Source organism: Necator americanus, chromosome II, assembly GCF_031761385.1.
Source record: "Necator americanus strain Aroian chromosome II, whole genome shotgun sequence".
In the NCBI taxonomy this organism is placed as follows: domain Eukaryota; kingdom Metazoa; phylum Nematoda; class Chromadorea; order Rhabditida; family Ancylostomatidae; genus Necator; species Necator americanus.
In genome coordinates this window covers 3,257,716-3,272,160 of record NC_087372.1, presented here as the reverse complement: position 1 = coordinate 3,272,160, position 14,445 = coordinate 3,257,716, and the positions used below count along the sequence as shown (strand labels likewise).

Here is a 14,445-nt window from a genome sequence, read left to right as displayed (position 1 = left end):
AAAACGATAGGAGTTACTTTATGTGATGAACCTACGAGAATTTCTGTTCCAAATAGTAAAAGAGATGCGAGTAGCCAATTATCACAACGGTTTTTGATTAATTGGCTTTCGATTAGATGTTTTTTTTTTCTCAGTTGGAAAAGAAATTATGCTCTTTTTTTCAGAATTGCTATTTCCGATAATTAACAGCGAAATCATCTTTGAATAAAGAATTCTCACTATCACACATTCATCTATTATGTTTATCCTTGTTTAGTTGTTTACCTGGCCGACAATCTTTATGTGTAGCGCATATTGTTCCGTTTTCTCCACTGCGTGATCTTGTGATTGCAGGTTGAATCCGTTTAATCTGGAATAGACTCTAGCTCTTTCAAGAATATGGTGCTACACTTCATATTTTGAGAAGTTTCTGGAAAGTAGAGAGAAAAAATCCGCAATATCGCCAAGGGTTATTATTATGTCGGAACAGTCAAAGTTGACTGTATAGGTGCAACGATTACACTGAGTAAAGTGCAGAGATATATAGTTAGCGTCGAGTGTTCATCCGACTGTGCGCGATGTCGCGTTATCGATCGTAACAGAGCAGAGAGAAGAGGGGGTGCGCGTATCACATGCGCGGAGAAAAAGTGTGAATCACGTGAAACGCGTTGCGCCCAGCTGGTTGAAAACGTTCGTCTACGACTACATTATGTCAACAATGTGTTTAAAAAAAGTGTGTAAAAACTAAAATCATCCACTTCTTACGCGTGAATAACCTCAAAATCCCCATGCTAGAAGAAAATAATATTTGCTTTTTCTCAAATCAGGAAATATAGGAGTGTTCCGACTGCATTCTTATTATAGTCGGATCAAGACGACATCGGTGCAGCCGTGTAAGCGGCGCGGTCGAGCTAGCGGTTTGACTAGGATCGAGGCGGGACCATCACGCGGTGCAGGGATGATTGGTGCTAGCAAGGGTCCCCGGTCGATTCTGACAGCAACGCTCTGCAGGCCCGCTTAGAGCTTAATTTTATTGTGACCCAATTACACCATTACCAGCAATGATGAGAAAAGAAAACCTTTAAATTCATCGTCCCATTCGTAACTACTGTACTGGTCGTCCGTGATAACGATTCAGAAGTGGTGTTGACTGCGACTTCAGAAGTTAGCAACTGAAAAATAAGTGATCAAATAATAGCTCTACATGGTCGGTTGTAAATCATCTGCTTTTTACTGATATAAAAATTAATATTATTACATTTACTGATAGTGAACGTTGAGGATGAACGTTCCCAGAAAAGAAACAATGAGGAACCTAAACATTCTTCTCAAACCAAACGATACGGATGATTTCTGGAAGAACGTAATCAGGGTGAGTCACATCGCGTAAGGAGACGCTCCTCTAACTTTCTGTCATTTTAAAATCAATTGGACTGGACAATTGTTCGTAAAAAGTATAATTGCTAATAAGGAGGCATCGAAACTCACGATGTTTCTTCTCGGTGGATAAATATAGAGTTTTGAGTGTAGTTTACGAATATAAACGTAACCGCTCTTAACTCCTTCTAATCGTTCCGAAAAACAGCGTGGGAAATGGCGTTGTTTCCTACGAGATACATCAGAACGCGCCACTGTTGTACACCGTCCGGTTCCTTTAGCAGCCTGTTCGTTGGTTTCATTTGAATAAGCTGCTAAGGAGACCGCATCGATTTCTGTCCGCTAGCTTGTGGATGCGTCACGTATCTAAGGGCTGCGCGTTCTAACGTATATCGTAGGAATAAACGCCGCGCTGTTCCCATGCCGTTTTCCAAGACGATGAGGAATGATTGAGTGCGACCGGTGCTCAATACTCGTGACCTTCAACTCAAACTCTACATTTTCTCACGGAGATCCTAATTTTGTGATTTTCGGACCAACATATAATGTGGGGTACCAAAGTGCTCTAAATAACCTCCTGATTACGGATGTAATGAACATTTTGTCCAATTTCGAGAAATAGGCGGAAACGAAACCCTCCTTCCATGAGATGTATCCACAGGATAGCCAAGGAAGGATGCGGAAAAGTAATAAGGGCTTAAAACTTCCCGTTTTCAGGCCACACATTTGTCAAAGTAAATTCTCGAAGTATATTTGAAATCAGCAGCTCATTTACTTTCGAATGGTACTTTCAAAATTTAATTTTGACCACTTCCAAGAATTCCGACGGTTTGCGACGGATTAATCCGTCGGCGACGGATTTTGGGACACAAGTTAGTAGCGGTATTGTAGCCTACCTTTAATGCAAGAGCAGATCAATAATGAAGTAAAGCAGGGCAAAGAACTAGAACTAAGAACTAACAAAGAACTGCGTGTATGTGTAAGTGTGCATGAATGTGTATGTGTGCATGTATGAACGCGTATATATGTGTATGTGAATATCTGTACAAATACATACGTGTTTACGTGTATATATGTGTGTATGTGTCTGTATATTTGTACATACATATGTATATACGGCTGTGTAGGGCTGCATTTGTGTGTACACGTGTATATATGAGTACATACATGTATATACATGTTCATATGTGTGCACCAAGGGGAACGCGTGTGCACGCGTTGATGCGTACGCGTCACGTTCATCCGTGTAAACATAAGTGCACGACATAATTGTGAACAAAAAATCTACTGCTTGCGACATCTTTTAATTGAACACTAATTAAAATCTTAATTAAAATTAAGGTTCAGCTAAAACGTTGCGAACAACAACTTACTTAATTATCCGTTTTAGTTCAAATTAATTAATTTCTGCAAGTTTTTACTATTAAGAAGGACATGTATGTACATTCTCCAACTCTCCATTTCTTGAAAAATAACTCTACTACATGAGATCAATATGTATGTTTTCTTCACAGTTAGGAGTTAGCACCGTAGTCTGACCCGTTGACATGCTGTGTTGGGGTTCGGACCAAAAAAAAATCATAAAAGAACGCTGTAACTACTACTAATAAAAACCAATTTGCAATGTTTACGATGAGGTTGCTGTAAACAAATAAATGTTGCTGTGTAATTTGTCATTAAGCTTCGTAGTGAAACGTAAAAAAACGTGTTAACTAAATATTTTAAGTTTTTAGAATACATTTTTTCCGCTAAAGCAACAAAAATTTTACCGGCTCAACCGCGATGATCCTCCTTTCCATCCGATCCAATCGACGAACAATAGCTTTAAGTTTCTCCAGTAAATTTTTCCGCCATTTCACTCCTTTTCGACCACGCCTTTTTTGTTTCTGTTTCAATTCTGTTCTTTCCAAAACAGATCCATCATCTAGAAATAAAAAAAGAGACGGAGCCTTTGAAACCATTCCCTAGAAAAAAAAAAACGAATCCTTTCTTCAAAGACTCACGCGTTTGATGAAGTGACATCGTTAAGGTTCGGATCTCTTCACGAAGTTCCCTCATTCTTTGTTTCTTTTTACGAAGAAGACGACGTTCCCTGCGTTCGCGTCGAAACTTTAATGAAAACTTCAGCACTACGTCACGAATTTGACGTTTTCTTGGTGGTTTTAAAAACTGTTGAAAAGAATTTGAAGGTAGAACATACGCTTTAATAAAAACATTTGATTTTCTGGGGTTATCCTTGAAAAACTTACCCAATTAAGGGATTCCAAGCCATTTTTACTATTTTAGTCCCTGTGCAGTCTGAAACACAACCTAAACGCCCACGAATCTGAGGTGGTACGGATTTCAGGTGGAGTATTCTTATAAGGGATAGTAGATTATGGAGAGGATGGTGATTCCGTCCATTTCTTCCTAATTACCGTAAAAAACGACCCGGAAGATGCGACGCGTGCACAAGGCTGGCGCGCTCCAATCAAACTCGTTGTGGAAAATAGCGCGCTGGAACGCTCGAAGCCGTATCTTCCGGGCCGTTTTTTTTTTTACGGGAATTAGGAAGAAATGGACGGAATCACCCCCTCTCCATAATCTACGATCCCGTATACGAATACCTGAAATCCATACCACCTCAGATTCGTGGGGTGATGTCTTCAAAACAATTTTATGAGAGTGGAAGCCAAAAAAAGGGGGTAGAGGATGAGATCACTGATCGATCAATTTGAATCAATGACGAAGATCAGCTGATAACTGCTGCAAAGTCCATATTTAAAATTTGCAACAATGTTAAGCGCTTTTATTTCGGAACTATTGAAGATTACAATAGTACAAATAGTTTTAAATTAATGTACCCACTAAAAGTAAACAAAAAATGTGTTGATATTAAAAAAAAAGAAGATTTCAAAAAGATATTATTAAACGATGTATCCAGTCCAGCTCAATTGGCATTAACAAAAATAAAAAAAATATCTCTACAGAATTTTGGATAGAATGGATCCAGAGAAGAGAAGAAGAAGGAAATTTCTCAAATACGTAAAAGTACGAAAGTTATGGTTACAATAACACCAATATTTTGATTTTAACAAGATTTTAATTAAGAAACACATCCTTAAGTTGTTCAAAGAAATCCAATTATTTGAGATTTGCGGTCACAGATGCGGTGAACAAAATAGGAGGGCGAAAATTAAGAAATTGTTTGAAAGCATATTTTTTTGATGAAAAAAGAGCAGCAGCGAGTTTTAAGTCGATTCATTCGTTTAATTTAATTAAATTAATTATTTAATTTTATTTTATTTTATATTTAATAATAAGACTAGGAGAGAGCAATATTACGATTAATTGAAGGAATTTTTTCAAACACGAGCTTTGGCTTCAAACCGCACACGAACTAAACGTTAAATTCGTTGAAAATACCGAGCGATAAAGACACCACTGAAACACCAAGCTCTTTATTTTTTCAGAGTCATTTTTCTGTTTCTTTCTGTTTTTTTTTCAGATTTTCTTTTTAAAAGGAGACGTTCAGGATCAGAATAGTCAGGACAGTCAACCTGTGTGTCTACCTTAATTGTTTTATCTCATCTGAAATCTGAAAACAACTATTTTATAGTTGAGAAACCCTCAAACGATTGAAGAATAAAAAATCCTTTAAAATTTACCTCCGAAATAAGTGGATTTGAGGTAGCAACGTCTCCGACATTATCTGTGATTAGTTGGCCAGCAGAATTTACGGTGTTACACACGGAAATCAATGGTGAGATCAATAAAACGTAAACAACGTAACGCATTAGTTCGTAATCCTGAAAAATATGCATTTTCTGAAGGTTATTTTTTAAAAAATCCGAATATTAACAACAACAACAAAAAAAAAGGAAAAGAAAAATGTTTGCATAGTATTTAGGAATCAACATATTCGTGTATCAGTACGAATAATATCAGACGTATGGAGCAAAAAATCTGTCAATATCTGGTAGCAATGGATCGGATCAGGTAGTACTGTAAAAATAGTAGCAGAGGTTACGGTCACGTGAGCATATTCAGGAATTCAGAGTTATTTCTCGAGACGATAAGTTACAGTATGTATAGTCAGTTCAAAACCACATGAAACTTGGTGCAATTGCGTAAGCAGATGCGATTGAAGTGAAGCGGTTGCGCCAGCGGCTTCGCGATCCACGTGGGACCGTCACCCGGTCCACGTCCCGTCGCTGCAGCCGGAGTCGCTCACAGCCGCCAGCTCTGTCACGCCGCTGCTGCTGCGATGAGTGGATCGGGGTGAGGGTCCCAGCTGGATCGAAGCCGTTGGCGCCACTTCGTTTCGAGCACAATCGCTTACGCAACTGCCAACCTTCAGGTCACTTTAACCAGACTCCGATAAAAAAACAGTTGCAGATAGACACCAAACGCATCTAAGGAGCTATGTGATTGAAAACATTCGGATTTTTTTTTTACAGTTGAAGAAATTATTTCAATAACATACCCTACAGACATAGAGAATTTAAAGAATAACTCAAGTTGAACCTACAGTATTCCCCTACAATATAAGTTACCTTTTAATTGAGTTGGGTAAACAAGATAAACATTAAGGAGCTTGCGATATTAAATGTTTAATATACATGGATATTTTTTATATATAACAGAGATGACGTATTCAAATTGGCTTCCAAAGAGATATGTATTATTTGGGAAAAAAAGATTGACCACGAAATTTCATTTTGTAAGTAACCAGTAGGAATTTTTTTTTTGGGCAAAATATTTGTTGTACTTAAAATTGTCCAAAAATCCGGAAATGATTCTTTTTTTAAGAAATAAATAACACTTTTAAGAAGAATTCATTTTTAAATATAGAATTGATCAGAAATAAACAAAAATAACATCTGAAATTACCTCGTTCAACCCCGTACGCAGGAATATTTCTTGAAATATGCAGCAAATCACTGCATATGTAACCCGAAATTTATATATAAGATAAATTAACAACCAAATTTCTGGCTTCAAAATATTTTTGAAGGAATGAGGTGAACTTGGTGGTGGAAAGACACGGTTTGCCATTTTTTCTCCAATATTTACTGCTGCCGATTTAATTTGAAACGCATCCAAAAATCGTTGTCGAATAGAAGGATGCGAAATTTTAAAGCAAACGAAAGGAGGATAAAAGTGTTGTTCCGAGAAAATCGTGTAAAGAATCAGCTCCAACGATAAAGTCGATATGCTTGGGGGCAAATAAACATAATAAAAAAACAAATATTTTATGAAATATATAATATAGAAACAATGTATAACGAACAGAAGTAAAAAAATGAGTTGCTAAAAAAGTTCCAAATAAGATGTCACATTAATGTGCAATTAAATTTCAATTTGAAAAAAAAAAAACTTAAAAAAAAAGAAATAGTCCTTAAATACGTAACGCACAACCATATCCATCTATTAATTAACCCAGCAAAATCCTAATTCATCAAAAAATGTATTCACGAAGTTATTCGTTTACTTCGCTTCTGCAATTCAACGCATTGCGAAAATACATAAATTTTGCATTTAAAAAAATTCAGATTTAAAAGATAAAAGGTGTTCGGCGTGAATAAATCCGCTTGGGATCCGCCAGTGCTTTCACTTCAATTCAGAATCGTTTAGGGCTTAAGGTCAAGTCAGTTTGTTTATCCTCCCAGACAAGTCTAATACCATTTTATCGACCCGGGACGGATGAAAGACATGGTGAGCACTAGGGTGGATTCGAACTTCCGATCGATCGATTGTTCAGTCGCAGCGGAACCTCTTACCAACAAGAACAAGAGCTAGACCCGCTCAGATTCAAAGTATTAAATAAAAACAATTAAAAGACACAAATTCAGTAGAGTCTTACAAGTGTTTACTACGAAAAAAAAAACTTGTAAAATACGACCAAGTCAGATTTATAATAGTAATGCAGCAGATTTCAGCCACCTTAGAACGAGAAGAAAGGAAGAAAAGAGAATGTGCCGGATTGTCGAGAGACTCGAGGGACTCATTAGGCTATTGAGTGTGCCCATTCTCTCTTCCCCGTCAATTATAGCACAAACGTACTTGAATTGAGGGGAATTTCTCATGCGCTAAGCAGGTTTGCTTAATTATTGAATTTGTATTATTACGTTTATTTTATGTTACGCTGTGATTTTTACTTCCATAACAAGTACATTAATTAGTACAATTAGTTCAAAGAAAGAAAACAAAGAAAAGTTGTATTTTATATCGTATTTGAATACTCAGATGAGTTAATATTCAATATTCAACTCGATTGTTTTTTCGAATAATAAAAATTAATTCGAATGTATTATGAATTCCCAAGTGATATCTAATTTTTCCACCACTCTACAAAATCAATGAATTCCAACATTTCATCGCTTAAAAGAGGCTATATTTGGGCGCTTTCTAAAATTAATAATTTTTTGTAATGAGGAAAAATCCACATGACCGCCAACTTCCAGTTCAAATAACAGGCGGATTTCCTAACCGCTAGTTGTTGGAGCTTTGCAGCTACATAATCACTCAAAGAAACATAAGGAGATAACTTTCAACGCTTATTTAATTGATTTTTAATTATTGATCGCGAACGGAAACGATAGCGGATATTCGTACAACTTTGTAATTTGATGGGGTAAGATAGTACTTGAACATTCTAAGGGGACTAAGTGAAAAAAAATGACACTGATCATTACTACGGTAGAAGATAGATGCGTAAGTAGTCGTCTGCACTTATGTTTGCTCAAGTGACCGCGGCGCGACCGCAGCATCACGTGCACGCGCCTCCTCTGCCTGTCACGGTCGTCCGGGTAAACATAAGTGCTTGTGTTTATGCATATCTCAGTTCAGTATCTAATTACCGGCCAAATGAAATTCTATTTGTCTTCCGTCCTACAGACGCAGTCCATCCGTAAGTTTTGCAGGGAATTTTAGCCGACGATCACAAGTTAAACCTATGTAGTAGTAGTGAACCGATTTTTTCACATACAAGAATCAAAAAAAAAAACGTTGACTGCTCATTTTTACAAGTGTGAATCTCAAAAATCGGATAAAATTCAACACAGTTTTAATAAATTTATTTATGCGAAGATCTCAGAACGCTCCAAAGATAATCAGGACTTGAGGTGTTTGACCTACGGAACTCTACTGTAGCGACTCAGAATTGGTTACGGTTTGAACCGATTCTGAGCCACTATTATTGAGTTCCATAAGTCGAATATGAAAAATTAATTCTGACCCGATAAAAGCTTTATTCTGATAACAAAGAATATGATGGAAACGAGCATGGATAATAAAATATGATGTAAGGGATTTTTTTCCTACCTCAAAAAGCAGTATTTTCAATTTTTGGTAACGTCGAACGTAAATAGAAGGAGCGGGAACCTTTGGGATTTTTGTTCAAAGGCCGAAGGTGGACGGGACAGTCCCTATCCTCCACCTGGTACTCGAGATACCACGATGATAACGCTACCTGCGTGGATTACCCCAAAATCGCTAGGTTTCTAGAAGAATCCTTAGCTTCGAGACTGGATCGATGCAGATAATTTACCTTTGAAATAAAAATCTGAGTTTTAACTTGCTAAACCCGCAGTGATAAGTACCAGAAAAAATCAATAAGCCCATCTCGCGCAGATCTTTCGACTCTGTTACTAAAATCTCGAAGGAAAAACTCGAATTCCGCGTACAAAATCATCAACGCTAAAACTTCCATGAAAAAGTTGTGTCGCGTTTCTTTTAAAGAAATTAAAAGAAACAATTACAAGGATTAGAAACTAATACACCAAATCTACACTAACCGTGTCAGAAAAAAACAAACAAACAAACAATGAAGTAGAGGGGCAACTCTAACCACGAAAGGTCCGCTACATCACAACCAGACAGTTACGAACGCTCTGAAGAAGGCGAAACGTAAGGCGAAATAAAAAATCGATAAAAAAATAATGATCATTGGCAGCGAGGAACTACAGTGCAGCAAGAAAAAATACGATAAATAGAAATATTAAACTATGATTACTCAACTTCTATGCGAACTGTGACATGTTTTAGACGCCCTGAACATCTAATATGATGAACCTCGAACTAAAAGAACTCTTTTGAAGGTGGGAGAACCTTGGAATATATACAACTTTTTAGGAAGTCACAAGGATGGGTTGCCTATATGGAAGGGAAAAGTGCAAAATGCTTTCGAATTGGATTGAAGCGCACATCAAATGATGCCTTTACTCCCCAGAGAGTTAACAACCATCCCGTGTAGCTTTAGCTTCAACCATCAAGCTTTCCATGATAGAATACTAATAATATATACTGGTCAAAACATATAAATGAGTGAAATTTCATGCATGAAATTAGAACAAAAAGAAAATAGTTAACGTTTGAACAAAGAACACATTAAGAAGTAGCACAGCAGGGGGGTTATATCTGCTGTTGTATTTACGGTGTCAGTGTGACATCAAGAGCAGGTGCGAACAATCAGTGAGCACCTCCAACTGCGCGACACTCCCATCATGAACACTTGCTATTCGTAGGGAAAAAAAGAAAATTCGAGAACCTCAAGACAATGTTTCAGCTTATAATCGTTCATTTCGAAGCAAACAAAGCGCACTTTTACATCCCCGTAAGAATTCCAGTAGGGAATTCGTATATCCATGGATTTTAGGCAAGCAATAAATGTACACGAAGATAATCTAAAGCACTAGGATTCGCTTCGGCCCGTTTTGATCACAATGTAAGAATGTTTTAACATTACAAGTGAACACCACATATCAAGCTGCAATAAATCAATACGTATGACTACAAAATATGAAATTCTTTTCACTAGTTTTTTTGTTTCAGGACGTGTTCGCGTTAGAGAATATCGATAGATTATTGTCGGACGTTGAAGAAGATAGTAATCGAGATCGCGGTCCTTGTGGTGTCAGGCGGGAATCTAAACAAGTAAAAAAGTACGTTATATGAACGCAAATGATACAGCTACTCTCCAATTTTTGACTGATTGCTGTTTGTTCAAATTTGAACAATAAACTAACAAATCAAAGCGATGCAAAAATGCAAGACGCTGAATCTCAGCTGGAGCATCACACGCGATTCATATACAATCATAAAGGTTCACCAATATTCTCTAGATATCCCAAATACGTAGAAAACCATAAGATATCGCAGCTAGCTTACAATAACGGTTGCAATATGAGTCGAGACTAACTAGGAAGTTTTGTAGGAGTAGAAATAACGCAAACGGAAACATGCGGGAAAAAAAAGTATGACAAAAGGTGGATGCTTAACTAAAACGGTCCCGCATTCCGTCCGATCTTAGACGAAATAAAAAAAGAGATACTCAAAATCACACGGAATATCAATAAAAAAAGATAAATTCAAGTGGTACTTACATCGTATCAATGTTCTTGTTTGTCCACCTCCTTGGATGTAGCTTCCTGCATAAAATAGGGCGGTTACGATAGCAAGGCCTGCCATCGTCACAAAAACTGCTACAGTGTCTCTCTTTCTGTCCTTTTTCTCTGCACATTCCCACACATCGTTCCAGATATGTATAGTATCATTCATCTGTAAAAGGTACTCTATGGAAGCTTTGAAATTGAAAAGCTACAGCGGACAGAGAAATAGTTGTGGTCAGCATGCTTGGATGCTTTTCCTGGAGTATTATCCATTGAGTAATTGTCGAAAAGACGAAAGATCCCTTCAGCTAAGCCACTTTTTCAGTTCAATCATTGATCACCATTAATCGCTTAGGAAAAGAGAATGACCATACCGTAGTTTCCACGTCCACACAGAACTCAACACCAGGTTCAATGTATATATCCCAATAGAAGGTGAAAAGCTTGTTGAATTGATCCTTGCAAGATGAACAAACAGGACTCTTGCCAAAAAATTCGTCACTTGTGCCAGTGATATTCGCCACGCAATCTCGCCATTGGAAAAGCTTGTCCTCAAATAAAAATAATTATTAATAAATTAATAATAATTAATACGATTTGAAAGCGGATTTCCCGGAAACTACTAACTTGGAATTGCACGGTGCGGTTAGCAAACTCCACCCTTGAGTCGTTTGCAGTGAAGTTCCAGTAAATTGTAAGGCACGCTTCAGAAAAAAAAAACTCTCGAGTACAGTGAAAACGCTTCAAACGAGAAAGATTAACAAGAGAACTTACATTCACATCTGGACTTTGCCCATATATTGGAAGTTAAAGCTTCCGATATATCGTAACTATACGACAATAGATAATTGTCATAAATAACTTGAGTGCATGTTCTGTTGTCCAGAGAGAATATATTGTCCTAAAACTGGAAATATCAACTGAAGTGATCGGTGCTTTTTCATCTGATCTTTGTTCGAGACCGATGTTAAATACGAAAAAAATGCAACATCTTGTGCTCTTATATGAGTTATATATAGAATTTTCAGTCAAACTGAGGCATTCATTCCTTTTTTGAAAATGTTATATTGTAATAATATTGCATGTTGTAAGAAAAAACAATTCTGGAGAAGAAATTACATAAAATCTGGCTCAATGCAACTTGTATCACGCAAATTTGTTCTTCAACGATTCCGCATCATTTGTCCTCACTTCACAGCTCTTCTGACTGCTTGAGTGATAATCAGGTACTCTTCTCTTCACATTTGTTAGTCAGGATCAGGAATTTTCAATGTGTAAAGCAAGAGAAGACAAGGAAGGAGCTCATTTCGTTCGTTTATGAAGATGGGTTGAGTTGACTGTTCTTTAGGAATAGCCTTCAAAGATTTCCCATCAGTCTTTTGTACTGATTGCCCAAGTGACTTGCAATTTTGCCCCAATTTCAAAGAAAAGTCTAGCAGGTTCAACTTGCCGTAACTAACATTTCATCAACTACACTTGGTAAAATAAACTAGAACATAAACAAAACCAAAGCTAAATCGGAAACTGATGATTTGTAATGTAATTACGCAATGTTAAGGTTAACACGTGCAATTTCCTATTTTGAGATATATAACTCAGCTGGTAATCTCCCTCAGGCATCAAAGTTTCTGGCATGATTCAGTAACGAAAACCTAACCAACTCACCAGATGTTTCGTTTCGTATTCGACATGCTTGAATGCTATGTATTGTTCCCAGCAATTGGTGCAAACTTTCGGCGGGATTGACCAATTCGTCGCACATTGCACCATATTCGCTTGCACACGCGCAAACTTCTGAAACATAACGAATCATACAAATTTTTCGATGATTTTCTCATGAACATGCTTGCATCCGAACTCTACATACAACTGCTCGTTGAGCTCAAGACTTTTTGGATTATGTAAAGCGCCACAAACCATTCATTCATTCATTCATTCATTCATTCATAAATAGTTGAAGAAGGTCCTACTGACTTTTTCCTACTTTACGGAATGGAAAATCTAACGCGTCATTGCATTAATATAAAAAAGATCAGACTTTTTTTACTACGTGATTTTACACTGCTATTCATCGTTATGAATCGGTTTATTTTATCTTTGACTTGATTTAAGTTCCAATGAATTTTTGAGTTCTTTTCTTCTTTTTTGAGTGGAGAACAATCATACGAGTATCAAAATCAGAAATAGAGTATCAACTGCAGCAGTTTGTATATCCCATACTTAACTGTATATCAAAGTACGACGTCAAAATATGATGACCTTTTAGAGAAACATTTTAAAAACGCAATGCGTATCTGCCTGGATATTGTCACGAATCCATTCCAACAGCTTCAATACTACGGAATTCCACCCTCAGAGTTCCAAAGATTTATACCTCATGCAGAAGATTTTGTTTGTTTTCTTATACAGAACTCACATGCAACTGAAAGAAAGAAAAAGAAAGAAGACGTACCACTACATACTCCTGACATGGTCCATCCACATCCCACGGGTCGGCCCTCAATGGAGAATCACTGCTGCTAGTGTCAACGGAAATCACTAACAAAGAGAACAAAATTACGCCTTTAGAAGAGAGAATCATGAAATCACTGACAGTCATTCGTCATCGCAGCCCTGAAAAAAAGGCTTGGATCTTCCAGATTACCGAATACCCAGCACAACATACAAGAATAGTTTACAGCAAAGGAAATCGGGTAAAATGTAGAAGGGGTGGTTGATATTGAACCGGGCTCTTATTTCTGGAAGTAAATAACTAAATCAGTCGGGGGCAGTAAAACTTAGGCATTAGTCTTAGAAAATCTATGACATGTAAGCTAAGCATACTACAAGAGGAAAAGAAAACAAACATTCCAGAAATAAGAGCGCGGTTGATTGCCTTATTCTTTACTTAATAAATGTGCAGAGCAGCCACCATAGATTTGTAATTAGATCACGTTCATTGGACAAGCATCAATTTATCACACAGAATTTAAGGGTTTAATGAGAAGAAAAAAAAAAAGGAATTTCATTTAAAATACCACACCTCTTCATTAGTCCTTTTGCAATGGCGGTAAAGAAAAACAACTAAGCAGAATTGAACACTTAACGTAGCGTTTGACGAGTACCACCTGAAATTTACATAAATAAGCAGATGATGAGATTTCCATCAAAAGCAATCAAAAGCAAAAGCAAAAGCATCGGAAAGAAGAAAGGATCTACGAAGAACACCTCTTTCTCGAGCTCTACATATTAAACAACATCCTGATAAGAAAGTCCGAAAAAATAAACAAAGCGTGGCTTCGCAGGAAACAAAAATAGAACGAATAAACAGATGTGGTTTGGACTCTGGAGGAAATGCGGATTGATATAGCGTAAAAACTGTAATATTTAGCCATCTTGTAAAGTACTGAGCTATTCAGACATTTAGCCTAGTCACCACAGTCAGTAGTAAAACACAAACATCTGTGGGAAAAAAAACCTCTGCCCTGTAATGGCACGACTGAACTCGTCCATCCACTGTTCGAACTCGTCCGCGATGCGTCTGAACTCGCCTCCCTTCCTCCTACTTTCCTGCTATTTATTCTACACCACTTACGCCTTGTATTCAACCCTTCGCCACTAATTGTCAAAGGATTGCTGGCCACTTATCCCAGGAATCAACTCTGAGCAATTTGAACCACTCATACACAGTCTGTTTCGAACAACCTGTGTTGTAGTGCAATTGCGTAGGCTGCCGCGT

General features: G+C 37.3%; 2 protein-coding genes across 4 annotated transcripts in view; both read right to left on the bottom strand.

The window, feature by feature from the left end:
• Positions 1–5,159, bottom strand: part of RB195_016744 (uncharacterized protein) — a gene marked incomplete at both ends in the record, with an annotated part of 7,390 nt that extends 2,231 nt beyond the window's left edge. The window contains 5 exons of one of the 2 annotated variants that reach the window (XM_064183428.1): positions 265–349; positions 1,059–1,151; positions 3,126–3,280; positions 3,360–3,465; positions 5,004–5,159. In XM_064183428.1, coding sequence (XP_064039308.1) covers positions 265–349; positions 1,059–1,151; positions 3,126–3,280; positions 3,360–3,465; positions 5,004–5,159 — 595 coding nt within the window. The remainder of the gene's footprint in view (positions 1–264; positions 350–1,058; positions 1,152–3,125; positions 3,281–3,359; positions 3,466–5,003) is intronic. The other variant, XM_064183427.1, reaches the window with a different exon arrangement.
• Positions 5,160–10,166: 5,007 nt separating this feature from the next.
• On the bottom strand, positions 10,167–13,757 carry RB195_016743 (uncharacterized protein; the record flags this gene model as incomplete). 2 transcript variants are annotated; one of them, XM_064183426.1, is made up of 9 exons in its annotated part: positions 10,167–10,264; positions 10,722–10,896; positions 11,102–11,278; positions 11,355–11,431; positions 11,502–11,628; positions 12,393–12,521; positions 13,180–13,265; positions 13,321–13,340; positions 13,750–13,757. In XM_064183426.1, 9 exons carry the CDS (start codon positions 13,755–13,757, stop codon positions 10,167–10,169), a joined length of 897 nt encoding a protein of 298 aa, XP_064039306.1. The 2 variants fall into 2 exon arrangements, with proteins under 2 accessions (XP_064039306.1, XP_064039307.1); XM_064183425.1 differs by lacking the exon at positions 13,750–13,757 and having other exon boundaries at positions 13,180–13,326.
• Positions 13,758–14,445: the final 688 nt, after the last annotated feature.